General features: G+C 45.0%; 1 protein-coding gene across 1 annotated transcript in view; it reads left to right on the forward strand.

Annotated features, from left to right (window-relative positions):
* Positions 1–20,487, forward strand: part of LOC310639293 (tyrosine-protein phosphatase non-receptor type substrate 1-like) — a 144,083-nt gene extending 123,596 nt beyond the window's left edge. Inside the window, exons 8-9 of the mRNA XM_083360901.1 lie at positions 3,034–3,073; positions 16,261–20,487. Of these exons, the coding sequence (XP_083217027.1) occupies positions 3,034–3,073; positions 16,261–16,518 (298 nt within the window). The 3' untranslated portion in view covers positions 16,519–20,487. The remainder of the gene's footprint in view (positions 1–3,033; positions 3,074–16,260) is intronic.
* The last annotated feature ends 5,664 nt before the right edge of the window (positions 20,488–26,151 follow it).

Genomic DNA, 26,151 nt, shown 5'->3' on the forward strand with positions numbered 1-26,151 from the left:
AATGATTATATTCAGACCCATTGATCCAAACCATAAAGTTTAATTACTTAATTTATGTCAGGCATTTTATTAAGAACCTGAATATATTTTCCAGGGACTTAGCTGTGTCTATGAATTTACGTCACTGATGGCTCTGTAGCAAATACATATTTACTTATTAATATTAAATCTATTCCTTGCCGTTTCACACAAATAGCAAAATGCACCATAGAGTCCAGAAGGAAGGCATCAATAAAAATATATGCAGATTTTTTTTTAAAAAAAACCAACAACAACTAATAGCCGCAGTCAACTTGGGAACATAATTGAGTTAAAATATGAACTTTAATATAAAACAATATGTAATTTTTTTTCCATCTCCGCATTTCACATTAACTACATAGCAATCTCTTAAGCAGGCGACTCAGAAAAATTGCACTGAAGTGCCTGTATGGCTTGTCCAGAGTTTTTTTTTGTTGAAATATGGCTGGAGGTGAACTTAAACCCTGATCTCTCTCATTGTAAATCAAGGTTAAGGAACCTGTAGCATTTATATATGGCTGAACTTCGTTCCTAGCAGCTGCAGCTGCAGCTGCAAAATGCAAATTATTGTAGTATGGTGAGAGACGTGGTTTAGCAATGCTCAGAGGGATTCAGCTGACCATTTCTGCTCTAAATTAGTAATAATAATAATAAGAAGAAGAAGAAGAAGAAGAAGAAGAAGAAGAAGAAAAAGAAAAAGAAAAAGAAAAAGAAAAAGAAAAAGAAAAAGAAAAAGAAAAAGAAAAAGAAGAAGAAGAAGAAGAAGAAGAAGAAGAAGAAGAAGAAGAAGAAGAAGAAGAAGAAGAAGAAGAAGAAGAAGAAGAAGAAGAAGAAGAAGAAGTTGGAAGGGACCTTGGAGGTCATCTAGTCCAACCCCCTGCTAAGGCAGGAAACCCTATACCATTTCAAACAAATGGATGTCCAGTCTCTTCTTAAAAACTTCCAGTGTTGGAGCATTCACCATTAGAAAGAAAGATGAGGGTAAATCCAGCTTTTCCAGTTACAATAGTCCATAGATTGTGATCAATTCCCTGGAATCTGAGCACCTGAAGCACTGTTTCTCAACCTTGGCAACTTGAAGATACATAGACTTCAAGTCCCAGAATTCCTCAGGCAGCCTTGCTCAAGGCTGAAGCTCACACTTGAAGATACATAGACTTCAAGTCCCAGAATTCCTCAGGCAGCCTTGCTCAAGGCTGAAGCTCACACTTGAAGATGCGTAGACTTCAACTCCCAGAATTCCTCAGGCAGCCTTGCTCAAGGCTGAAGCTCACACTTGAAGATGCGTAGACTTCAAGTCCCAGAATTCACTTAGCCACTGTCTCAACGGAACTTTTTGGGCCCAATTATGGTCGTAAGTTGAGGACTACTTGCATCCTTTCATTTCTGAGCACAGACCTCAACGTACGACCACAGTTGAGCCCAAAATTTCTGTTGTTAAGTGAGACTGTCGTTAAGCGAGTTTTGCCCCATTTTACGACCTTTCTTGCCAAAGTTGTTAGGTGAATCACTGCCGTTGTTAAATTAGTAATATGATTGTTCAGTGAATCTAGCTTCCTCCAATGACTTTGCTTGTCAGAAGATCGCAAAAGGGGATCACGTGATCCTGGGACACTGAAACGGTCATAAATATGCGTCAGTTGCCAAGTCTTTCAATTTTGATCATGCGACCATGGGGAGGCTGCAACAGTTGTGTGAAAAATTGTCATAAGTCACTTTTCTTGGTGCCATTGAAACTTCAGTCACTAAATGAACTCTTTTAAGATTAGATTTAGATTTGGATTGGATTGGATTAGATTAGATTAGATTAGATTAGATTAGATTAGATTAGATTAGATTAGATTAGATTAGATTAGATTAGATTGTCTTTATTGCCCTTTTTTACTGTGGGCACAATGGGATACATTAAAAATGAAATTTAGTTGCTTGCTCTCAAAGTGTACACATACATCACACAGATTTAAAACATACTATATACAACATAGGTACAGACCTACACCTTTACATATAAGTAAGATATAAATATTATTCACTGTCCATCTTGAAGACATAACGGAAGGAGGAAGCTTTAGAGTCACAAGGTTTATTTTTATTTATTTTTTTATTTTAATTCCATTTATATCCCGCCCTTCTCCGAAGACTCAGGGCGGCTTACAAGCTTAGCAGTAGCCTTCATTCTATGTATATGCCTGCTTATTAGGGCTTTCACACACACCCCAAGCGGCATTATTACAAAGTCAGCTTAATTGCCCCCAACAATCTGGGTCCTCATTTTACCTACCTCGGAAGGATGGAAGGCTGAGTCAACCTTGAGCCTGGTGGGACTCGAACCTGCACTAATTGCAGGCAGCTGGTGTTACTAAAGGAGGCATTAGCCCACTGCTCCACCAAGGTTAATGCTGTATGGAACGAAACTGTGACTGAATCGGGATGTTCTGCTTCGGGTACCACGGAGCAGAAGGTAACAAGGAAAACAGGTTGTGAAGAGGGTGTGTCGTGTCCCAGACAATCTTGCAGACCCTGCTCAAGCATCGCGTATGTGCCACGTCCTGGATGGCGGGGAAGGAACTGCCAATGATCTTTTCAGCTGTCCTCACCACTCTCTGCACCGCCTTCCTGTCCAAAGCAGGGATGCTTCCAAACCAGACTGTGATGCCGTAGGACAGGATGCTCTCGATCGTCCCTCTGCAGAAAGTGGTGAGGACAGAGGAAGAAAGAGTCGAGCACCATTCTTCTTGCTGTCGGCACATATACAGTATATAACACGAAAGCTCCTTTTTTCCCCCCAAGCTCTTTGTCCATGAAACCCCAAAGACCAATGCTGCTCTAGCTCAAATCTCCTTTGCAGAAGCCAATGGTCACGATGGAGACCTCTTAAAAAAAAAAATCTCTGCCGGTTTGAATTTTATTTTTATTTTTTAGGTGTCGTTTCTAATTTCGTTTTAAAAAGTCAGTGTGTGAAATTTGCTGTTGACTCCTTCGGTTGATCTGACTTTTTGGTTCTATCTTTAGGCTGCACGAAGCTGAGAAGTCTCCCGCGTTGACAAATCAGGTAGGTTGGGCTAAATTTCTCGAGCTGCTGCCTAGGAATAATAATTGCAGAAGTCATCCGTTTGGCCTAAAATAGCTTGAACCGACAGAACATCCTTTTTTTAACAGAATTAACAGAGCTGGAAGGGACCTTGGAGGTCATCTAGTCCAACCCCCTGCTCAAGCAGGAGACCCTATACCATTCCAGACAAATGGCTGTCCAGTCTTTTTCTTGAAAACTTCCAGCGTTGGAGCACCCACAACTTCTGGAAGCAAGCAGTTCCACTGATTAATTGTTCTAACTGTCAGGAAGTTTCTCCTTGGTTCTAGGTTGCTTCTCTGCTTGATTGGTTTCCCTCCGTTGTTTCTTGCCTTGCCTTTTGGTGATTTGGAAAATAGTTTGACCCCCCCCCTTTTCTTTGTAGGAGTCCCTCAAATACTGCTATCATGTCACCCCTCATCCTTTCTTCCGCTAAACATAGCCAATTCCTGCAACTGTTCATCGTATGTTTTAGCCTCCAGACCCCTAATCATCTTTGCTGCTCTTCTCTGCACTCTTTCTAGAGTCTCGATATCTTTTTTTTTAATAATATGGTGACGAAAACTGGATGGCGTATTCCAAGTGTGGCCTTACCAAGGCATTGTAAAGTGGTACTAACACTTCGCGTGATCTTGATTCTGTCCCTCTGTTCATGCAATTGAGGATTGAATTGGTGTTTTTTTTTGGCAGCTGCAGCACACGGCTGGCTCAGACTTAGAATAGAATAGAGCTGGAAGGGGCCTTGGAGGTCATCTAGTCCAACCCCCTGCTAAGGCAGGAAACCGTATACCATTTCAGACAAATGGCTGTCCAGTCTCTCCTTAAAAACTTCCAGTGTTGGAGCATTCACCGCTTCTGGAGGCAGGTTGTTCCACTGGTTAATTGTTCTAACTGTCAGGAAGTTTCTCCTTAGTTCCAGGTTGCTTCTCCCTTTGATGAGTTTCCATCCGTGGCTTCTTGTCCTGCCTTCAGGCACTTTGGAGAATAGCTTGACTCCCTCTTCTTTGGGGCAGCCCCTCAAATACTGGAACACTGCTATCGTGTCACCCCTGTTTCTTCTTTTCTTTAGACTAGCCACTTAAGTGATTGTCCATTAGGACGAAGTTCTTTCTCCAAGTCAAGCCAGCTAACTTGGAGGAAATATTTTCATGCTAAATCGGTGTACTTTTTTGCACTTGGAGAGAGAAAGCGTGATCAGCCTGGGCAAGTGAGGCCATTATCCTGTGATTAATAGTGTTATTTTTTCAGAGGATCATTGTATTAAAATAGGGGCGGGAAAAACACCTCATTATCCTAAGTCCATAAATCTTTTTAGTACAGCAGTTTTTCTAAGAGGTTTGTACAAAGTTTTTTTTTCCTAAGCCTTCTCTCTGTACCTTTTTAAAAGTTGACTTCTTTTTTAAAAAAAAAACACAAAACTTTATTAGATTTTTAAACTTTATTAGAGAGGTTTGAAAGTGGAGGAAAACTAACAATTAAGATAGGAAACAGAATAAAGGAGAAAGGAGAAAGCAAAGGAAAAGACGGGGGAATAAATATAGAGAAATAACTTCCAATGTTCTTTTACAATCGATATATGTGTGAATTTACATTAACCTCTAAACTGAGAGCGTAACGTTCATTTTCCCCCCATTATCTACTGTTTTTCCTGCTCCTCAAATCCATACACAGGTTGTCCTCAATTTATGACCGCAATTGGGATCAAAATTTCCATTGCCAAGCAAGGAGGCTGTTAAATCAGTCGCAGCCCGATTTTACAACCTTTCTTGCCACAGTTGTTAAGTGAATCACATGGTCATTAAGCAGATCCAGCTTCTCCAGGCTTGTGGGAAGCCCTCTGGGAAGGTCACAAATTTATTTTATTTTATTTTTATTTATTTTTTATTTTAATTCCATTTATATCCCGCCCTTCTCCGAAGACTCAGGGCGGCTTACAAGCTTACAATGACGATCACATGATCCTGGGACGCTGCAACTCTTGTAAATACATGCCGGTTGGCAAGTGCCTGATTTTTGATCACGTGACTCGTGTGTGTGTGTGTGTGTGCGCGCGCGCTCTGTGACGGTCGTAAGTGTGAGGACTGGTTGTAAATCACTTTTTTCAGTGTCTTTGTAATTTCAAATGGTGGCGAAAGGTATGGTTGTAATTTGAGAACTACCTGCCTCACAATTTAACAGAGTAAGAAAGTTGGAAGGGACCTTGGAGATCATCTAGTCCAACCCCCTGCTCAAGCAAGAGACCCTACCATTCCAGACAAATGGATGTCCAGTCTCTTCTTGAAAACCTCCAGCGATTGGTTAATACCTCTCATAGTCAGGAAATTTCTACTTAGTTCTAGGTTGCTTTCTAGGATAGGAAAGGATAGGATAGGATAGGATAGGATAGGATAGGATAGGATAGGATAGGATAGGACAGGACAGGACAGGACAGGACAGGACAGGATAGGATAGAACAGAATAGACATTGGAGAAGAGAAGAGAAGAGAAGAGAAGAGAAGAGAAGAGAAGAGAAGAGAAGAGAAGAGAAGAGAAGAGAAGAGAAGAGGAATGGAATGGAATGGAACAGAAATGTAGAATAGAAATAGTGAATAGAATAGAATAGAATAGAATAGAATAGAATAGAATAGAATAGAATAGAATAGAATAGAATAGAATAGAATAGAATAGAATAGAATAGAATAGAATATAGAATATAGAATAGAATAGAATAGAATAGAATAGAATAGAATAGAATAGAATAGAATAGAATAGAATAGAATAGAATATAGAATATAGAATAGAATAGAATAGAATAGAATATAGAATATAGAATAGAATAGAATAGAATAGAATAGAATAGAATAGAATAGAATAGAATAGAATAGAATAGAATAGAATAGAATAGAATAGAATAGAATTGGAAGGGATCTTGGAGGTCTTCTAGTCCAGCCCCCTGCTCAAGCAGGAGAACCTATACCATCTCAGACAGGTGAATGTCCAGTCTCTTCTTGAAAATTTCCAGTGATGGAGCGCCCACCACTTCTGGTGGCAGGTTGTTCCACTGATTGATTGTTCTAACTGACAGGAAGTTTCTCCTTAATTCCAGGTTGCTTCTCTCCTTGATCAGTTTCCAACCATTGTTTCTCGTCCTTCCCTCTGGTGCTCTGGTGAATAACGTGACCCTCTCCTCTTTTGTGGCAGCCCCTCAGATACTGGAACACTGCTATCATGTCACCCCTGTTTCTTCTTTTCTTTAGACTAGCTATCTGTACACAAACATGCGGTCACGTGACCTTGGTGGAGGAGGGAGAAATGGATGTTGGAGCTTCAAATCTGGGTCGTTTTACAAATTCGACGTACACCTAGTCCTCAACTTACGACGGCTCGAAATTTCTGTTGCTAAGCAAGATAGTTGTTACGGGGCTTTTGCCCCATTTTACAATCTTCCTTGCCACGGGAGTTAAGGGAATCACTGGGGTTGTTAAGTGGGTCACCCGGTTGTTAAGCGAATCTGGCCTCCGCGTTGACTGTGCAGGTCAGGAAGTCGCAAAAGGGGATCACGTGACCTCGGGACCCTGCAACCGTCCTAAGTCCATGCCAATTGCCAAGCGGCTGAATTTTTATCACGTGACCACGAGGGATGCTGCCCCGGTCGTAAGTATGCAAAAACGGTCAAGGTCACGTTTTTCAGTCACTAAACAAACTTCGATCGGTTGCTAAGCCGCCGGTCATAAGTTGAGGACTACCTGTATTACAGCCAGCCACAAAGTGTGAAATTTAATTTGAAACAAACAAACAGACATACAGAGACGACTAGCCTAACTCACCCACCAGATTTTTCTCTGCAACCAAAGTTTGCACCCTCTTTTCTAACTCCGGCTACGAACTTCATCCAAGAATGTCAAAAGGCCCTTTCGAGGGTCTGTTTTACCGACTCGCTCTGTCCCCGTTTATCTTCCCGATTGAATGCCGGAAAGAAAAGTGTTTTGTCCAAATTTGGAACTTTTTAAGCCCGTTTTTTCCATTCGCATGAAAACTCTGCTGTGTTGCAAAAAAAAAAAAAAGATTTTAAGCTGTAAGATGATATTGTAAAGTGGTATTAACACTTCACGTGATCTCGATTCTATCCCTCTGTTGATGCAACCAAGGATTGCATTGGCTTTTTTGGCAGCTGCAGCACACGGCTGGCTCATAGTTAAGTGATCGTCCACTAGGACTCCGAGATCCCTCGCAATTCCTGCTTGGTATGTAAAACTTTCCTTAAGATTCCTTGCCCCATCGAATCCACTTGCTGGTGTGCACAAAAACTACAGTTTTTCTCAACCCTGGCAAGGTCAAAATGTGTGGGCTTCAACTCCCAGAATTCCCCAGCCACCTATGCTGGCTGGGGAATTCTGGGAGTTGAATTTCACTTATCTTAAGCCAAAAAATAAGATGTGCTTTGCTGTCACAACTGAAAAATCGACCTCTCTTTACCTGTGCGACAGGTACAAAGAAGCGGAATTTGTTTTTGCGATGTTTGTGTGCTGTATCGCCTACAAATACAGGGTATCCTTTATTTACAACCACTTGTTTAGTGACTATGTGAAGTTACCCTGGCACTGAAAAATGACCAGTCCTATGACCAGTCCTCGTACTTACGACCGTTGCAGCATCCCCGTGGTCACAGAATCAAAATTTGGGGACTTGACAACTTGGATTTACGACAATTCGAAGCACCCCAGGGACACGTGATTGTCATTTGCAACCTTCCCAGCCGACTTCAGACAAGCAGTCAAAATAATAATCGGGTGTACCTCATTTAACATCCATGTTGCTTAGCAACAGAAACTCTGGTCCAATTGTGGTCATAAAGTGAAAGAGCACCTCAAAAGAACCGGCTATTTTCTCCCCCAGCTTATATTTTAAAATTAGCTTCCTCCCATTTGGCTAATGCTTCACTCTCTCCACTTAAGACATAAGCCCCATAATTTCATATATATATTTTTTCTGCAGCTTTTAATACGGCTTGACTTGGCAAGTGCTTCACTTACATTTTAGCCCATTTCAGTCCTTCCCAACCCATGTTGGAAGAGATCAACAGGTTACAAGATTTACTTTGGCCTGTATTTTTCAGGAGGGTTGCGTTTCCCGGCATTTTGATTGGTCCAAACTGCCAAACCGTCTCAAAAAGGTCTAAATTATGGTCTGCAAAAATGAGCCGGGCCGTTTTAAGCCAATTTAGTTTTCCCCTCCCCATAATGATAGGCTAGGTCCTTCCTTGGTTACAAAGTCCACCTGGCCTTTTAAATTAAGTGTTTTTGGTGTGAACCGGGCTATTATGATTCTACGGTAGAGAGCAGGTTGCAAAACCACATTTCAGAATATTTCAAGTTCAGTTCTTAGGGGAGTCAGCCTTCTTAGATAAAAGGCATAGATTTAATTTTAATGCTTTTGGATTCTCTGCGTGAAACAGAAAAATGTGGATTTTGTTTTCCTTATCAAAAATGTGTGACAGGAAGCAACGGATGGAAACGCATCAAGGATTGCCATCTGTCAGAAATGGCATAGGGTCCCCTGCTTGAGCGAGGGATTGGACTAGATGACCTACAAGGTCCCTTCCAACTATTCTATTTTATTCTATTCTATTATTTGTTTATTCTACAATCTATCCTATCCTATCCTATCTTATCCTATTCTTCATTCCTTCTGTTCTATTCTGTTCTGTTCTGTTCTATTCTATTCTATTCACTATTTCTATTCTATTCTATTCTATTCTATTCTATTCTATTCTATTCTATTCTATTCTATTCTATTCTATTCTATTCTATTCTATTCTATTCTATTCTACAGGGAGTGCAGAATTATTAGGCAAATGAGTATTTTGACCACATCATCCTCTTTATGCATGTTGTCTTACTCCAAGCTGTATAGGCTCGAAAGCCTACTACCAATTAAGCATATTAGGTGATGTGCATCTCTGTAATGAGAAGGGGTGTGGTCTAATGACATCAACACCCTGTATCAGGTGTGCATAATTATTAGGCAACTTCCTTTCCTTTGGCAAAATGGGTCAAAAGAAGGACTTGACAGGCTCAGAAAAGTCAAAAATAGTGAGATATCTTGCAGAGGGATGCAGCACTCTTAAAATTGCAAAGCTTCTGAAGCGTGATCATCGAACAATCAAGCGTTTCATTCAAAATAGTCAACAGGGTCGCAAGAAGCGTGTGGAGAAACCAAGGCGCAAAATAACTGCCCATGAACTGAGAAAAGTCAAGCGTGCAGCTGCCAAGATGCCACTTGCCACCAGTTTGGCCATATTTCAGAGCTGCAACATCACTGGAGTGCCCAAAAGCACAAGGTGTGCAATACTCAGAGACATGGCCAAGGTAAGAAAGGCTGAAAGACGACCACCACTGAACAAGACACACAAGCTGAAACGTCAAGACTGGGCCAAGAAATATCTCAAGACTGATTTTTCTAAGGTTTTATGGACTGATGAAATGAGAGTGAGTCTTGATGGGCCAGATGGATGGGCCCGTGGCTGGATTGGTAAAGGGCAGAGAGCTCCAGTCCGACTCAGACGCCAGCAAGGTGGAGGTGGAGTACTGGTTTGGGCTGGTATCATCAAAGATGAGCTTGTGGGGCCTTTTCGGGTTGAGGATGGAGTCAAGCTCAACTCCCAGTCCTACTGCCAGTTTCTGGAAGACACCTTCTTCAAGCAGTGGTACAGGAAGAAGTCTGCATCCTTCAAGAAAAACATGATTTTCATGCAGGACAATGCTCCATCACACGCGTCCAAGTACTCCACAGCGTGGCTGGCAAGAAAGGGTATAAAAGAAGGAAATCTAATGACATGGCCTCCTTGTTCACCTGATCTGAACCCCATTGAGAACCTGTGGTCCATCATCAAATGTGAGATTTACAAGGAGGGAAAACAGTACACCTCTCTGAACAGTGTCTGGGAGGCTGTGGTTGCTGCTGCACGCAATGTTGATGGTGAACAGATCAAAACACTGACAGAATCCATGGATGGCAGGCTTTTGAGTGTCCTTGCAAAGAAAGGTGGCTATATTGGTCACTGATTTGTTTTTGTTATGTTTTTGAATGTCAGAAATGTATATTTGTGAATGTTGAGATGTTATATTGGTTTCACTGGTAAAAATAAATAATTGAAATGGGTATATATTTGTTTTTTGTTAAGTTGCCTAATAATTATGCACAGTAATAGTCACCTGCACACACAGATATCCCCCTAAAATAGCTATAACTAAAAACAAACTAAAAACTACTTCCAAAAATATTCAGCTTTGATATTAATGAGTTTTTTGGGTTCATTGAGAACATGGTTGTTGTTCAATAATAAAATTAATCCTCAAAAATACAACTTGCCTAATAATTCTGTATTATCTGTATTCTACAATCTATCCTATCCTACCCTACGCTATGCTATGCTATGCTATCCTATCCTATCCTATCCTATCCTTCATTCCTTCTGTTCTATTCTGTTCTGTTCTGTTCTATTCGAGTCACTATTTCTATTTCTATTCTATTCTATTCTATTCTATTCTATTCTATTCTATTCTATTCTATTCTATTCTATTCTGTATTTCTACTCTTTTCTATTCTATTCTATTCTAGTCTAGTCTAGTCTAGTCTAGTCTAGTTTAGTCTGTTCTTCTATTATTGGCATAGGCTTGCCTGCTCGAGCTGGGGGCTGGACTAGAAGACCTCCAAGGTCCCTTCCAACTTCTATTCTATTCTATTCTATTCTATTCTATTCTATTCCATATTCTATTCTATTCTATTCTATTCTATTCTATTCTTTTTTATATTCTATTCTATTCTATTCTACTCTACTCTATTCCATTCCATTCCATTCCATATTCTATTCTATTCTATTCTATTCTATTCTATTCTATTCTATTCTATTCTATTCTATTCTATTCTATTCTATTCTATTCTATTCTATTCTGTTCCTTATTTCTATTCTATTCTATTCTATTCTATTCTATTCTATTCTATTCTATTCTATTCTATTCTATTCTATTCTATTCTATTCTATTCTGTTCTGTTCTGTATTTCTACTCTATTCTACTCTAGTCTAGTCTAGTCTAGTCTAGTCTAGTCTAGTCTAGTCTAGTTTAGTCTGTTCTTCTATTATTGGCATAGGCTTGCCTGCTCGAGCTGGGGGCTGGACTAGAAGACCTCCAAGGTCCCTTCCAACTTCTATTCTATTCTATTCTTTTCTATTCCATATTCTATTCTATTCTATTCTATTCTATTCTATTCTATTCTATTCTATTCTATTCTATTCTATTCTATTCTATTCTATTTCTATTTCTATTTCTATTTCTATTCTATTATTTTTTATATTCTACTCTACTCTATTCTATTCTATTCTATTCTATTCTATTCTATTCTATTCTATTCTATTCTTGGCATAGGCCTGCCTGCTTGAGCTGGGGGCTGGACTAGAAGACCTCCAAGGTCCCTTCCAGCTCTATTCTATTCTCTATTCCTCAACTTACGACCATAATTGAACCTGAAATTTCTGTCTTCTCCATTGACTTTGCTTGTCAGAAGGTCACAAAAGGGGGACCCTGTAACCGTCACAAATATGAGCCCATTTCTAAGCATCCAAATTTTGGTCCCGTGACTCTGGGGATGCTGCAGTGGTCGTTAAGTGTGAAAAATGGTCCTAAGTTACTTTTTCCAGTGACGTCGTAACTTCGAACAGCCACTAAATGCACTGTTGTAAATCGAGGACTATCTGTATTCAGTAACCAGCCTGCGTTTACCGCTTTTTTGCCCCACAAAAACCTGGATTTATGACATTTTTGCCACTAGTGGCATTACTATTGGTTTTTTTTTAGCAAAACCGACCCATAGCAAACCATGGGTTTACTTAACGACTACAGCACTCGCTTAATGACCGTGGTGTTAGCTTTCTGACCGCTGTGTTTGCTTAACCTTGGTGGAGCAGTGGGCTAACGCCTCCTTAAGTAACACCAGCTGCCTACAATTAGTGCAGGTTCGAGTCCCACCAGGCTCAAGGTTGACTCAGCCTTCCATCCTTCCGAGGTAGGTAAAATGAGGACCCAGATTGTTGGGGGCAATAAGCTGACTTTGTAATAATGCCGCTTGGGGTGTGTGTGAAAGCCCTAACAAGCAGGCATATACATAGAATGAAGGCTACTGCTAAGCACATTGATTTGTGCTTCTTAGATTGTAAGCCGCCCTGAGTCTTCGGAGAAGGGCGGGATATAAATGGGATTAAATTAAATTAAAATTAAATTAAATTAACCACCAGCGCAATAAATGTTGTAAAATTGGGCATGGTCACGTGGTGACCGGCTTAATGGCCATCAGGACCTTAGGCTCAATTACGGTCATAAGTTGAGGACTGCCTGTAAGCATGAATAGATTGAGTGACAACGGTGACAAAGAAGGATCACGGCTCCGAGGAAGCCTCTGAAAATTGTGCGGCATTTAGAATTTCAAAATAACTACTCCAGGTTTCTAGGTTGCCCCTGGAGTTGCTTTCATAATGAGGACTAGAAACTTGCTTTAAAAAAAAACAACAACAACCTGGAAGGCTTTTGAAACATTTTTATTTATTAATTAAAAAAATCTCCCTCATAGAGCAATCCTGGGCAGTGCACAAATAAAACATTAAAAGTAATCAAAACCATACATAAAATTTAAAAAAAAACAACAGGCAAAGGATGTTAAAAATGAATTAAAAGGACGGGGCGGAGGGCCTTCAGGGCCCTAACCAGCCTCACAGCTTAGTATTTTCATCCTGAGGACTAGAAACTTGTTGTTGTTTTTTTGTTTTTAATGAGGGTTTCTGTTTTTTCCCCCCACCCTTTCCCCAAAACTCGATATGGCAACTAACGTACAAAGCGGGAAGTGGAGAGGAGATTTTTGTCCCTTTTCACAAGACTGCTGGCTGTACAGATATCTTTTTGTTTCCCTTTTTCTTGCGTTCCCGTCTTCCCAAACGGCTTTATGAAAAGGCCCAGCTGCGCAAAAGCCCTGAGCTTGAGTTTTATTTTTAGTGGGAGGCTTTTGAGTGGCACCATTGTGCGATTTTTTTGCTGAGCCAACCAAGCTGCGCTGCCCGGGGCACCATCGTTGCTTTCTCGCTGCCCTGGGTAGACGGCTACGTGCGTCTGCAGCTGTCGGCGGAAACGAGGCAGCGACGGCAACTGCTTCGCTGCCACAACAGAGGTGTGACTGGCTTTGTCTGTAAAGGGCCCTCAGGGGATGGACTCACGGCTGGAATTGTTTGCTTGATACGGAGTGGAGTATGGCTACAAAGCTCCCCTGTTGCTATTTTAATTGAAATGAATGATTGGGGAAATTAGGTGTGTCTAGTCCAGGGGTAGGCAACCTCGGCTCTTTTAGGACTCGTGGACTTCAACTCCCAGAATTCCTGAGCCAGCATGGGGGAACTATGGTCCCCTTTATGACTCGTGGACTTCAACTCCCAGAATTCCTGAGCCAGCATGGGGAAACTATGGCCCCCTTTAGGGCTTGTGGACTTCAACTCCCAGAATTCCTGAGCCAGCATAGGGAAACTATGGCCCCCTTTAGGGCTTGTGGACTTCAACTCCCAGAATTCCTGAGCCAGCATGGGGAACTATGGCCCCCTCATGACTCGTGGACTTCAACTCCCAGAATTCCTGAGCAAGCATGGGGGAACTATGGCCCCCTTTAGGGCTTGTGGACTTCAACTCCCAGAATTCCTGAGCCAGCATGGGGAAACTATGGCCCCCTTTAGGGCTTGTGGACTTCAACTCCCAGAATTCCTGAGCCAGCATAGGGAAACTATGGCCCCCTTTAGGGCTTGTGGACTTCAACTCCCAGAATTCCTGAGCCAGCATGGGGAACTATGGCCCCCTCATGACTCGTGGACTTCAATTCCCAGAATTCCTGAGCAAGCATGGGGGAACTATGGCCCCCTTTGTGACTCGTGGACTTCAACTCCCAGAATTCCTGAGCCAGCAGGGCTCAGCTTGGAAACCTCTCCCTTTCCCCTCAGCGTGGCTGGCTCAGGAATTCTGGGAGTTGAAGTCCACGAGTCCTAAAAGAGCCAAGGTTGCCTGGCCCTGGGCTAGCCAAACCCAAGCTCCACAGCTGTTCTTCGTATGTTCCTGTCTTTTCCTTTACCGCGTCACTGTCCCTTTCTTCGGGATATTTGCAGAAAAAATACATACTAGGACTATGTCAAACGCAGATCCAACCTAGAAGCCCGGAGAAATTTTCTGAGGGTGGGAACAATTAATCGGTGGACCAGTTGGATTCCTGGAGTTGTGGGTTGCTCCATCACTGGAGGTGTTTAAAAAGAGATTGGACAACCGTTTGACCGGGATGGCATGGAGTCTCCTGCCTTGAGCAGAGGGGTTGGACTAGAAGATCTCTGGTGTCCCTTTCAGCACTAGGATTCCATGATTCTGTGTGCCATTGATTTCAGAATTAATAGACTACAGGTACTGCTCGACTTACAACAGCTCATTTAAGTGACCGTTTGAAGTTACAACGGCACCCCCCAAAAAAGTGACTTATGACCATTTTTCACACAACCGTTGCAGCATCTGCGGGGTCACTAGATCCAAATTCAGGCACTTGGCCCCTGGCTCATAGTTACAACGGTTGGAGTGTCCCGGGGTCAGGCCACCCTCTTTTGTGACCTTCGGACAAGCAGAGTCGATAGGGAGAAGTCAGATTCACTCCACGACTGTTTTGCTAACTTCACAACTGCAAGACAGGGCAAAATTCACAATTGTCTCACTTAGCAACATAAATTCGAGGCTGAATTGGCGGCCGTATGTCGAGGGCCGCCTGTACTTGACACTTAACAAATCAAATGAGTCCAGATGGATTAGAGCGGGGGGTCCTCCACCTTGCCGACTTTAAGACTTGTGGACTTCAACTCCCAGAATTCCTCAGCCAGCAAAGCTGGCTGAGGAATTCTGGGAATTGAAGTCCACAAGTCTTAAAGTGGCCACAGTGCAGGACCCCTGGATTAGAGATCAAATCTTAGACACGATGACAATTCTCTGAAAAAGTTCCAGAAACAGCCCATGGTGACGACGTGCCTTTGTGGAAAGTGTGACGGCTTTTGTCTCAGCTACTTTTTCACACGCAGAATAAATGGGAAGAGAGAAATTGCATTATATTACTGACGTTTCATGACCCAACTAGGTAACATCATCAGTGAAATACACAGAGAACGAATCCCCCCTCCCTTCTAGCACTGATGTTACCTAGTTTGTTAATGAAACATCTGCAAGAAAACCACCAGGTTCAGAGAGCCCCAAGGACTCCCACAGTTCTCCTCCTCCTCCTCCTCCTCCTCCTCTCCATAAAACCCCCTCCCTTCTAGCACTGATGATGTTACCTAGTTTGGGTCATGAAATGTCTTCAAGGAAACCACCAAGCTCAGAGAGCACCAAGGACCCGGCAGTCTTCCTCCTCCTCCTCCTCCTCCTCCTCCTCCTCCTCCTCCCCCCCCCTTCTAGCACTGATGAGGTTACCTAGTTGGGTCATGAAACATCTGCAGGAAAACCACCAAGCTCAGAGAGCACCAAGGACCCCACAGTTCTTTCCTCCTCCTCCTCCTCCTCCTCCTCCTCCTCCTCCTCCTCCTCCTCCTCCTCCTCTCCATAAAACCCCCTCCCTTCTAGCACTGATGATGTTACCTGGTTGGGTCATGAAACATCTGCAAGAAAACCACCAAGCTCAGAGAGCACCAAGGACCCCATAGCTGCTCTCCTCCTCCTCCTCCTCCTCCTCCTCCTCCTCCTCCTCCTCCTCCTCCTCCTCCTCCTCCTCCCCCCTTCTAGCACTGATGAGGTTACCTAGTTGGGTCATGAAACATCTGCAAGAAAACCACCAAGCTCAGAGAGCACCAAGGACCCCATAGCTGCTCTCCTCCTCCTCCTCCTCCTCCTCCTCCTCCTCCTCCTCCTCCTCTCCATAAAACCCCCTCCCTTCTAGCACTGATGAGGTTACCTAGTTGGGTCATGAAACATCTGCAAGAAAACCGCCAAGCTCAGAGAGCACCAAGGTCACCCCCAGTTCAGCCCCGAGCTACAAATATTCTCTTCTGTCAGATCCCATCCCATTCTTCAAGGAAAAAGTAAAATAAAATGTCTCTTTTCTTGTCTCCTTCCCTCCCTTTCGGCTGCTGCCCACTTCAGGACACCGATCCGAATAACGTGGCCTATGCAGATCTCAACTTCGACAAGGTGACCCAGAAGAGACCCTGCCCCAGGGTGGACAGCCCCCTCCAGTCGGAATACGCCACCCTCCAGGCGGTGCAACCCTCCAGCCAGGACGAAAACGTCACCTATGCAGACTTGGATATGGTGCAGCTGAACAAAGCCCCCAAGCGGCCTGCCCTGAAGGCGGAGGAAGCGAGTTCGGAGTACGCCAGCGTCCAGGTGCAGAACAAGTGATCTCCGGGAGAGGCGGTGGTGGCCGCGTGGGGCTCAAAGGATCTCTGGCTCAGTTGGTTGAGGATTCTTCTGCTAGGGCTCGGACTCGCGATCTTAAGGCTCATCCAGAGGTCCCTTGGAAACTGTTTGGTGCTACTCACAGCTGGATCCTGTGTCTGAACTTCTCCCTTCCCTGCGCGCCGGGTGGATGGAAGACGTCAAGATGGGTGAGGGATCTAACCCGGCTTTTCTCACCGAGCACCACCGCTCTCTTCTCCCCATCCGTCAACACACCAACACGGACAAGCGGGCCACGAGAGGCGTGCGGGTGCAGGCCGGTGCCACGTCTGGCTCTTCCTGGTGAAGCTCTTCTCGTTGGCCTTTGGAGACCACCAAGCTTCTGAGATGCCTCCTTCGCGGAGCCAGGCTTTTATCGGTGGCCCCAGCTCGCCCCCTGAAAACTGAAATAAACCTTTGGGTTGGGCACTGTCCACTTCAAAGGTCTGGACTTCAGGAGAAGGGGGAGAAGGAGGAGGTCTGCTTCCCAAGTGCTCCTGGGCTGAGGAAGCCTCCATTTTTTGGTCAAGATGGTGTCTCTTTCACTTTGCTTTACTCTAACCCGCAGGTACTTCCTTGGTTTCCCCGTGACAAGACGTGCCTCTTTAGCTCGGCTACGGATCTGTAGAAAAACCTTCTCGAGTGTCAATCTCCCTCTCTTCTTCTTCTTCTTCTTCTTCTTCTTCTTCTTCTTCTTCTTCTTCTTCTTCTTCTTCTTCTTCTTCTTCTTCTTCTTCAACATTTCTTCCCTCAGGACTTCTCATTTTGGGGAGGCGATGAGACGCGTGAAACAGCCTCGGCGATCTACCCGGGCCTTAGAGAATTAGGAACGCCACTGATTAGTCGCTTGGGTTCCTGACCCATCTTTTATCTTCATTACTGGCCTTCTCCCTATAGTAAACTAAGAGTAACTCTTAACGGTAAAGATGTGTCTGTGTGTGAGGGTGCATGTGTGTTCGTGTGTGTTTCTGAAAGGTGGATCTCCCTTCTCTTTCCACCATCCTCGTGTCCCGGAGATAGATCTACAGCGGGGGGGGGGGGGGTTGTCTCCAAACTTGGGCACTTTGAAGACTTGTGGACCATCTCCCAGAATTCTTCAGCCTTTGGTTGAGGAATTCTGGGAGTTGAAGTCCACAAGTCTTAAAAAGTGCTCGAGTTTAGCGGTTCCACCCCCAGCCCCACCCCACCCCACCCTCGGTCCCTCAGTCTACAGCATCACAAACCCAAGTCTTCTCTGTAACTCCACTGTAGATGTTCACTCATGAATTCTTCTGGTGGATGTCGAGAAGAGCAACATTTGACCTTGAAAACGAGGCTGGGGTCTTTGGGAGGACGGGGCTGTTGGCTGGAGGTCTCCTTGGTCTCCTCCCAAGTGGGTGGAGCGTAGGGAAACACCTCCAGATGAAGTGAGAGGAAACGGGGACTCCATCTGGCATGACCATCTGACATCTTTGGGATCGGTCAACCTGTCCCACCTATTTTGCGATTTCTTCTCTTCCTACCCATCAGATCTGTGGGGCTGATTTGCCCGCCCACCACTTTGCCCCTTCTTTAGGTCTTCATTTTATTTTATTTTATTTTTATTTTTATTTCGTTTCGGAAGTGCCGTTGAATAAGAATGGGGGAAGGAGAAGAGGGTCTCTTAAAAAGGGGGACGACTCCGTTTGCCCATCTTGAAGGCGCGTAGGGGCGCCTCGCAAGATGCCGCTGTACTGCTTGTGTTGACTGTTCAACATTATAACTGTTTACTCCTTTTACAACTAAAAAATAATAATAACAATATTTGTGTACGTTCTTTGTCAGTGAGTGTAGTACTGTGTACTTAGCACTAGTGTGAAAAAGAATCAGAAAAAAAACAACCCCAAGGGAAGGCCCTGAGCTCTGGGGAAGAGGTCCATCCAGACGTTGGCTTCCAAGATCTCCAAGATGGCGATGGGAGCTGTCCACCAAACTTCTTGAGAAGTTGCCAAGCTGGAGGAAGGCTGCTCCGAACCTTCCCAACCAACCTTCTGGGGCTCCCACGCCACCAGTAACCAAAACTCTTCTTGAGATGGTTCTTCAAGGACCTCCTTGTCTGTGGCACTGTGGTCCTCCTTAAAACCAGAACCTTTAGGAACTAACTAACTGGCAATTTTGGTGGACGTGGAAGGAGGGAGGGAAGCAGAAGGGGTGTCTTCCAGCGCTCTTGTGTCCATCTTGCAAACCGAGATCCATCTTGAGGATCCAGGAAGGGAAAGGGACCACCTTGAGACATCTCCCTCACCTTCCCCCTGTCCTCTGCTGCTTTCAGCTGGCTCTCCATCAAAGCCCCGAGGAGCCGTCTTCATCTTGGGTTAGCTGACGATCCCTTTTCGCCGTAGCTCATCCAAGGTCACAGCTCGGAACCCTGGAGTTGATCCGCCCCCTTGGAGGTTCACCTGTTAGACTCGGGGTGTGTGGGGGTGGAGAATATGGACTCCAGGTGCTGCTCTGAGGTCCCTGCTTTTTCTTAAACACCACAGGAGAGGTCGTACTTGTTTAAAGGATCTTAAAAGGGAAAACGTGAGGATGGAATTGAGGAATCTGGGCAAGCCATCAAATCATCACCTTCCTGGGTGGCCAAGGCCAGGTCAGGTGAGCACTTGTGGTCCTCCAGGCTTTGAAGAACGACATCTCCCAGGAGGCCTCCTTCTGGAGGGATAGTTCTACAACATCGGAAGGCCTCAAATTCTCCACTCCTGTTTGGGAAGGAGCAATGGTTGGTGTTTCCTCTGGGAAGGGCGTGTCCCTCAAAGCCAACCTAGATGTTCCTCCTAGCCAGCAACCGCTACTCCACGTGGCAGCTTGAGTCTTTCTTTTGTTCCACCACTTCTTCTGGATCTATCTCCTCCAGCTCAGCTAGCTCTGCATTCACGCCCCCATGCCGTGCCAACCGGATTGGAACAAAGCTGGTTGTGATGCTTGTGGGCTCGCAAACACAACGGAGAAGGAGGTGGCCCTTTGGGTTGACTCACGACTGTCATTTTGGGGATGACACATCCTAGCATGGCGAAAACCTCACCCCAGCTGTTTGCCTGCTTTGAGTCACAGCGACAACGAGGGTGCAAAGAAGCTTCAAAGTCCTATTGCTTGGAAGAGAATTGTCAAAACGTGGGCGAAGCAGAGAATGGGGAAGCGATTAGCGATTGCGTAGAGCAGGGACATCCAACCTTGGCAACCTTTAAGATTTGTGGACTTCCACTTTCCAGAATTCCCCAGCCAACCTGGTTGGCTGGGGGATTCTGGGAGTTGAAGTCCACCGGTCTTAAAAGTATTGGCTGGCTGGGGGGATTCTGGGAGTTGAAGTCCACAAGTCGTAAAAGTTGCCAAGGCTGGACATCCCTGATGTTGAGCATCCTTCTTCCACCTGGTGTTGCCTCGATGCCTCGGGACTTCATTTCCCAGAATTCCAGCCTCCACAGCTAAAGGAATGGTGGGGAATGAAGTCAACACAACGGTGAGCATCCCACTGATAGGAAGATTGTGAAACAGCCTCAGTGCTTGGCCTCAGTTTGCCAGAAGGGTAAATGGAACTAAGGCCAGGGGAGGCAGGGGTGGGGTGGGGAAGGGAGGCATTATTGAACTCGTTGGGATATATTTGTTGTGGACCAGAAAAGTACGTGTTTGTATGAATTGCACCTTATTTCTTCTTTTTTTTCCTGGTTTGTTTTTTTTTCCGCTTGCAAGATATTTTTGTAATAAAATGTTCTGCATCACCCCTCGGTTTTGTGTGAGTGATCGTGACTGAGCTGGTGTTAAAGACATAGGGGCAGTCCTCGAGTTACGGCCATATTTGAGCCCCAAAATTCCCCTTGTTAAGTGAGACAGCTGTGTAAGTGAATGTTGCCCCATTTTGCAACCTTCCTGGCCACGGGTTACGGCCACCTTTTGAGCCCAAAATGTCCGTTGTGAAGTGACACAACTATTCAGTGAATGTTGCCCCATTTTGCAACCTTCCTGGCCACGGGTTACGGCCACCTTTTGAGCCCAAAATGTCCGTTGTGAAGTGACACAACTATTCAGTGAATGTTGCCCCATTTTGCAACCTTCCTGGCCACGGGTTACGGCCACCTTTTGAGCCCAAAATGTCCGTTGTGAAGTGACACAACTATTCAGTGAATGTTGCCCCATTTTGCAACCTTCCCGGCCACGGGTTACAGCCACCTTTGAACCCCAAATTTCTGTCGTTAAAGCAATTTTTGCCCCATTTCACAACCATTCTGGCCACCGTTGTTAAGTGAAACTACTATCGTTAAGCTAGGAACGCAGTTCTTAAGTGAATCGGGCTTCCCCGTTGACTACGGTGGCAAAAGGGGATCACCCCCCCGGGACACACTGCAACCGTCGTAAAGACGAGTCAGTTGCCCAGTGTCCGAATTTTGATCACGCGACCGCGGAGACGATGCTCACCAGTGTGAAAATCAGTCACGATTCCCTGTTTTTCGGGGCTATTGTAACTTTGGACCGTCACTAAACAGAACTGCTGTTAAATCGAGGACTGTCTTTATGCACTTCCGGGCAAAAACAACAAATCTTTTTCTGCTTCGTTGCAAAAAAAAAGAGCAGAGAAGTAGAACTTTGGAGAAAGTCTAATCTTGGATCGTCCACCCAAATATTCGAACGTAGCGATGCAAAATAGAAAAATAGCTTGCGCTTGCAAAAAAAAGAGAGAGAGAGAAAAGCGCATATTCCACCCTCGTCCAAACCAGTAATTATCGGGGGGGGTGGGAGGGGGGAAAGCCAATCTACAATTACGCAGAACTGCTAGGCTGATTGGGAAGTCCAACCGTCGCTTATTCGCCCATTCTGAAGGAGAACAATAATTCTAATTATTATTGTTTGGACTTCGCTACAGCTGTTTTATCGCTCGACTAGCAGCCACGGGACAGATGGAAAAGGTGGGGGGTCTGCCGTTCTTTTATTTTCTCGCACCCGTATTTTATTTTATTTTTTATTTTATTTTTTATTTTATTTTTTTAAAAAAAACTGGTGATTTTTTTTTTCCTCCCTCCCCGAGTCGCGTTTTCCAAAACCGCACGTCAGCAAAACAGCTTTATGTAATTTTGGGATTGCATCTGTTCACATAATCATCGGGCGTATGAATTGATTGTGCACGACGAGTTCGTTTTTGCAGCTCGCACAATGTACACAATAGCCAGCGTTGACGTCTCTCGCAAAAAGCGGCTCTCGCCTCGGGAAAGTTTTCTGACAGGGAGCACGGCCTGCCCAACAACGGTGGATCGGGCCAACGGGGTGCGCTTCCGTTTCACACATAACACCCCAACTTTTAAAACTGGGCTATGGCTCATTTATTTTATTTCATGCCACCTTTATTTTTATTTTTTTGTAGACAATTCAGGGAAGCAAACGTGCCTACTGCTTCTTCTTCCTACTTTCCCTGCAACAACAACCCTGGGAGGTGGGTTGGGCTGAGAGAGAGAGAGAGAGGGGGGGGGACTGGCTCAGAGCGATCCAGCTGGGTTTTGGGAGTAAGACAGGACTGGAACTCGCCACCTCCCTAAATCAGTGATGGTGAATCTTTTAGAGGTCCAGTGCCCAAACTGCAACCCCAAACCCACTTATTTATCACCGGATGCCAGGTGGGCGTGGCCGCGGTGCTCATGGCAGACTGGGTGGGCGGGGCCAGGGCAGTGGTGGCCAGTCCCTCGCCATCTCCGGAGCACGGCACGCGTGCCCACAGAGAGGGCTCTGAGTGCCGCCTCTGGCACCACTGTCCTAAAGTCACCAAGCCAGCTTTCATGACTAATATGGGGACTGGCTCACCATCAGCGAGCCAGTCTTTCTGCCTAAGGTGGGATTAGAACTCGCCGTCTCCTGGTAATTGGCCCCAAATCACCCAATCAGCTTTCATGCCTAAGGCAGGACTAGAACTCACCACGACAGCACCTTCACCCCTGTACTAAAGTGACTTGACTTCTCTTCTCCTGTCTTCTCTTCTCTTCTCTTCTCTTCTCTTCTCTTCTCTTCTCTTCTCTTCTCTTCTCTTCTCTTCTCTTCTCTTCTCTTCTCTTCTCTTCTCTCTCTCCTCTCCTCTCCTCTCCTCTCCTCTCCTCTCCTCTCCTCTCCTCTCCTCTCCTCTCCTCTCCTCTCCTCTCCTCTCCTCTCCTCTCCTCTCCTCTTCTCTTCTCTTCTCTTCTCTTCTCTTCTCTTCTCTTCTCTTCTCTTCTCTTCTCTCCCTTTCTTTTTCTTCCCTTCTCTTCCCTCCTCTTCTCCTCCTCTCCTTTCCTCTCCTCCTTCTTATTTTATATTTCCTTTTTTCTCCTCCCTTTCCTTCTCTTCGCCTCGCCTCCCTCCCCTCCCCTCCCCTCCCTCCCCTTCCGTTGCACAAACTCCACTCACTCAGTTGCACACCATACCCATCCAGAAAATGGGTACAACCAGTACTTTATTTGTAAAAGAAAAAGGTGCCGGAACTCACACATATCATACAACCCGCCTTGCTTTACCCTACAAGGTTCCATCCAAAAAAGGTGCCGGAACTCCGTTCGGAGCGTTCTATGAGGGAAAAAAAAGCCCTGGGTACAACTCATAACTGGCTTCTTCTGCAAATACCGGATCAGTTTTCATTCGAGAGCTAGCAAAGAACTGGGGAGTGGAAAATAAGGTAAATGGGTGGAGGGGAAGCTGGGGGGAAAAATATGCTAGCCCATCCAGGGGAAAAAAAAAAGAGAAGAAGATAGTATGGTGGTCCAGTCAAAAGAGCAAGCGTGATCGTAGGATCATCTAGCCCAGTGTTTCGCAATCTCGGTTAAGGTTAAGACGCGTGGGCTTCAACTCTCCCAGAATTCCCCAGCCAGTCAAACCTACTCTGTGCCCAGATTTTGCCAGCCACCGTTGCCACCTTGTCTCTTCCCTCCTCCGTAATTGGGCTCCAGAGGGGAAATCGCCCAGCGTGCCCATCTGTTCTATGGCTCGTCCTTCTACAACAGGCCGGTGGTGGTCCATCTGCCTCTTCCCCCTGAGCAAAAATCTGATTATTTCTCTGGAAAGCGTGTGTGTGTGTGTGTGTGTGTGTGTGTGTGTGTGTGTGTGTGTAAAAAAAAGGAACCAGGAGGATGTCAGGAAAGGTGACCGTGTAAGCGATAACTTGAGGGGGCCGTGACCCCTGTGTGTGTGTGTGTGTGTGTGTGTGTGTGTGTGTGTAAAAAAGGAACCAGGAGGATGTCAGGAAAGGTGACCGTGTAAGCGATAACTTGAGGGGGCCGTGACCCCTGTGTGTGTGTGTGTGTGTGTGTGTGTGTGTGTGTATGTGTGTGTGTGTGTGTGTGTGTAAAAAAAGGAACCAGGAGGATGTCAGGAAAGGTGACCGTGTAAGCGATAACTTGAGGGGGCCGTGACCCCTGTGTGTGTGTGTGTGTGTGTGTGTGTGTGTGTGTAAAAAAAGGAACCAGGAGGATGTCAGGAAAGGTGACCGTTGTAAGCAATAACTTGAGGGGGCCGTGACCCCTGGAGTGATGGAAACGGAGGAATGCCAACGGGGGCTGATTTGGAAATTCCTTTTCTGCAGCTCTCCGTTCAAATCTCCCAAGACCCTTGAATTCGATTAACCTTGATGTCAAGGACGTCGGGAAAGAGCCCTCCCATCGGCCTCCTCCGATTCCACGTGGATTTTGTGGGGTTTTTTATTATTATTATTATTATTCTTTCCACCCAGATTCGTTTGGTACGTGACCTTGAAGGAGTTGTTAGGAGGTTTTGCTTTCCTCCTGTAAGCAGGTAAGGGAGAGACAAAATAAAACTTTTTTTAAAAAAAAAAGAAAAATTAAAAAGAAAAGAAACTCAAAGACAAGAGTTCCCCACCAACCTCAGCAAAACTGCATCCAGTTTTGGTCACCGCGATGTAAAAAAGATGTCGAGACTCTGGAAAGGGGGCAGAGAAGAGCAACAAAGATGATGAGAGGGGTGGAGGCTAAAACATACAAATAACGGTTGCTGGAATTGGGTATGTCTGGTTTAACGAAGAGAAGGACGAGGGGGGATAGGATAGCACTCTTCCAATATCTCAGGGGCTGCCCCCAAAGAGGAGGCAGTCAAGCTATCCTCCAAAGCGCCTGAAGGCAGGAGAAGAAGCAACGGATGGAAACTAGTCAAGGAGAGAAGCAACCTGGAACTAAGGAGAAACTTCCTAACAGTGAGAACAATTAACCAGTGGAACCACCTGCCTCCAGAAGCTGTGAATGCTCCAACACTGGAAGCTTTTAAGAAGAGACTGGCCAACCATTTGTCTGGAATGGGATAGGGTTTCCTGCCTGAGCAGGGGGTTGGACTAGATGACCTCCAAGGTCCCTTCCATCTCTATTCTGTTCTCTTCCATGATTCTATTCTATTCTATTCTATTCTATTCTATTCTATTCTATTCTATTCTATTCTATTCTATTCTATTCTATTCTATTCTATTCTATTCTATTCTATAAAACTTTTTTTAAAAAAACAAAATAAAACACCTGATTTATCCTTCCTCTAATTGGCAGCCCTGAAACCCCATCTGGCTTGTACATAAGGGGCTCTTAGGCTGATGGAATTCCTACTGTGCCCTGTGTAGCAAGGCAAAAAGTCTAACTGTATCATATAAACACAGTTTATTGCATGCCTACTTATTTATTAAATTGTTTGCTGTCCATCTTACTCTTCAGAGTGACTCCAGAGGGAAACTTACAAGAGCATAAAAATATTTTCTAGTCCTGCACAAAAGCCAGCTGGGTGACTTTGGTCAATCACCAGGAGACAGTGAGTTCTAGTCCTGCCTTAGGCATGAAAGCCTGCTGGGTGACTTTGGGCCAATCACCAGGAGATGGTGAGTTCTAGTCCTGCCTTAGACACGAAATCCAGCTAGGCGACTTTGGGCCAATCACCAGGAGACGGTGAGTTCTAGCCCTGCCTTAGACACGAAAGCCGGCTGGGCGACTTTGGGCCAATCACCAGGAGACGATGAGTTCTAGTCCTGCCTTATGCATAAAAGCCAGCTGGGTGACTTTGGGCCAATCACCAGGAGATGGTGAGTTCTAGTTCTGCCTTAGCCATGAAAGTTGACTGGCTGACTTTGGCCAATCACCGGGTGTCCCTCCCTCTCAGCCCAACCCCCCCTCACAGGATCCTTCTTGGGGGGGAGAATAAGAAGAGGAAGGAGTGTCTGCCGTCTTGAGTTAATGTTAAAATAACAAAGGCGGCATATAAATAAGTAAATACAGATAGTCCTTGACTTACGGCCAAATCTGAGCCCAACACTTCTCTTACTAAGTGAGACCGTCGTAAACTGAGTTTTGCCCCATTTTACGACGTTTCTTGCCCCTGTTCTTAAGTGAATCCCGGCACTTGTTCAGTTAGTCACACGGCGGTTAAATGAAACTGACTTCCCTCTTGACATTGTTTGTCGGAAGGTCATTAAAAGGGGAATCACACGATCCCGGGACCCTGTAACCATCATAAATAGGGGACCCATTGCCAAGCATCCCAATTTTGGTCACAGAGACGCTGCAACGGTCGTAAGTGTGAAAAACGGTCCTAAGTCACTTTTTTCAGTGACCTTGTAACTTCAAACAGTCACTGAAGGAACGGTCG

This window comes from Vipera ursinii, assembly GCF_947247035.1.
Source record: "Vipera ursinii genome assembly, chromosome: 3".
In the NCBI taxonomy this organism is placed as follows: Eukaryota; Metazoa; Chordata; class Lepidosauria; order Squamata; family Viperidae; genus Vipera; species Vipera ursinii.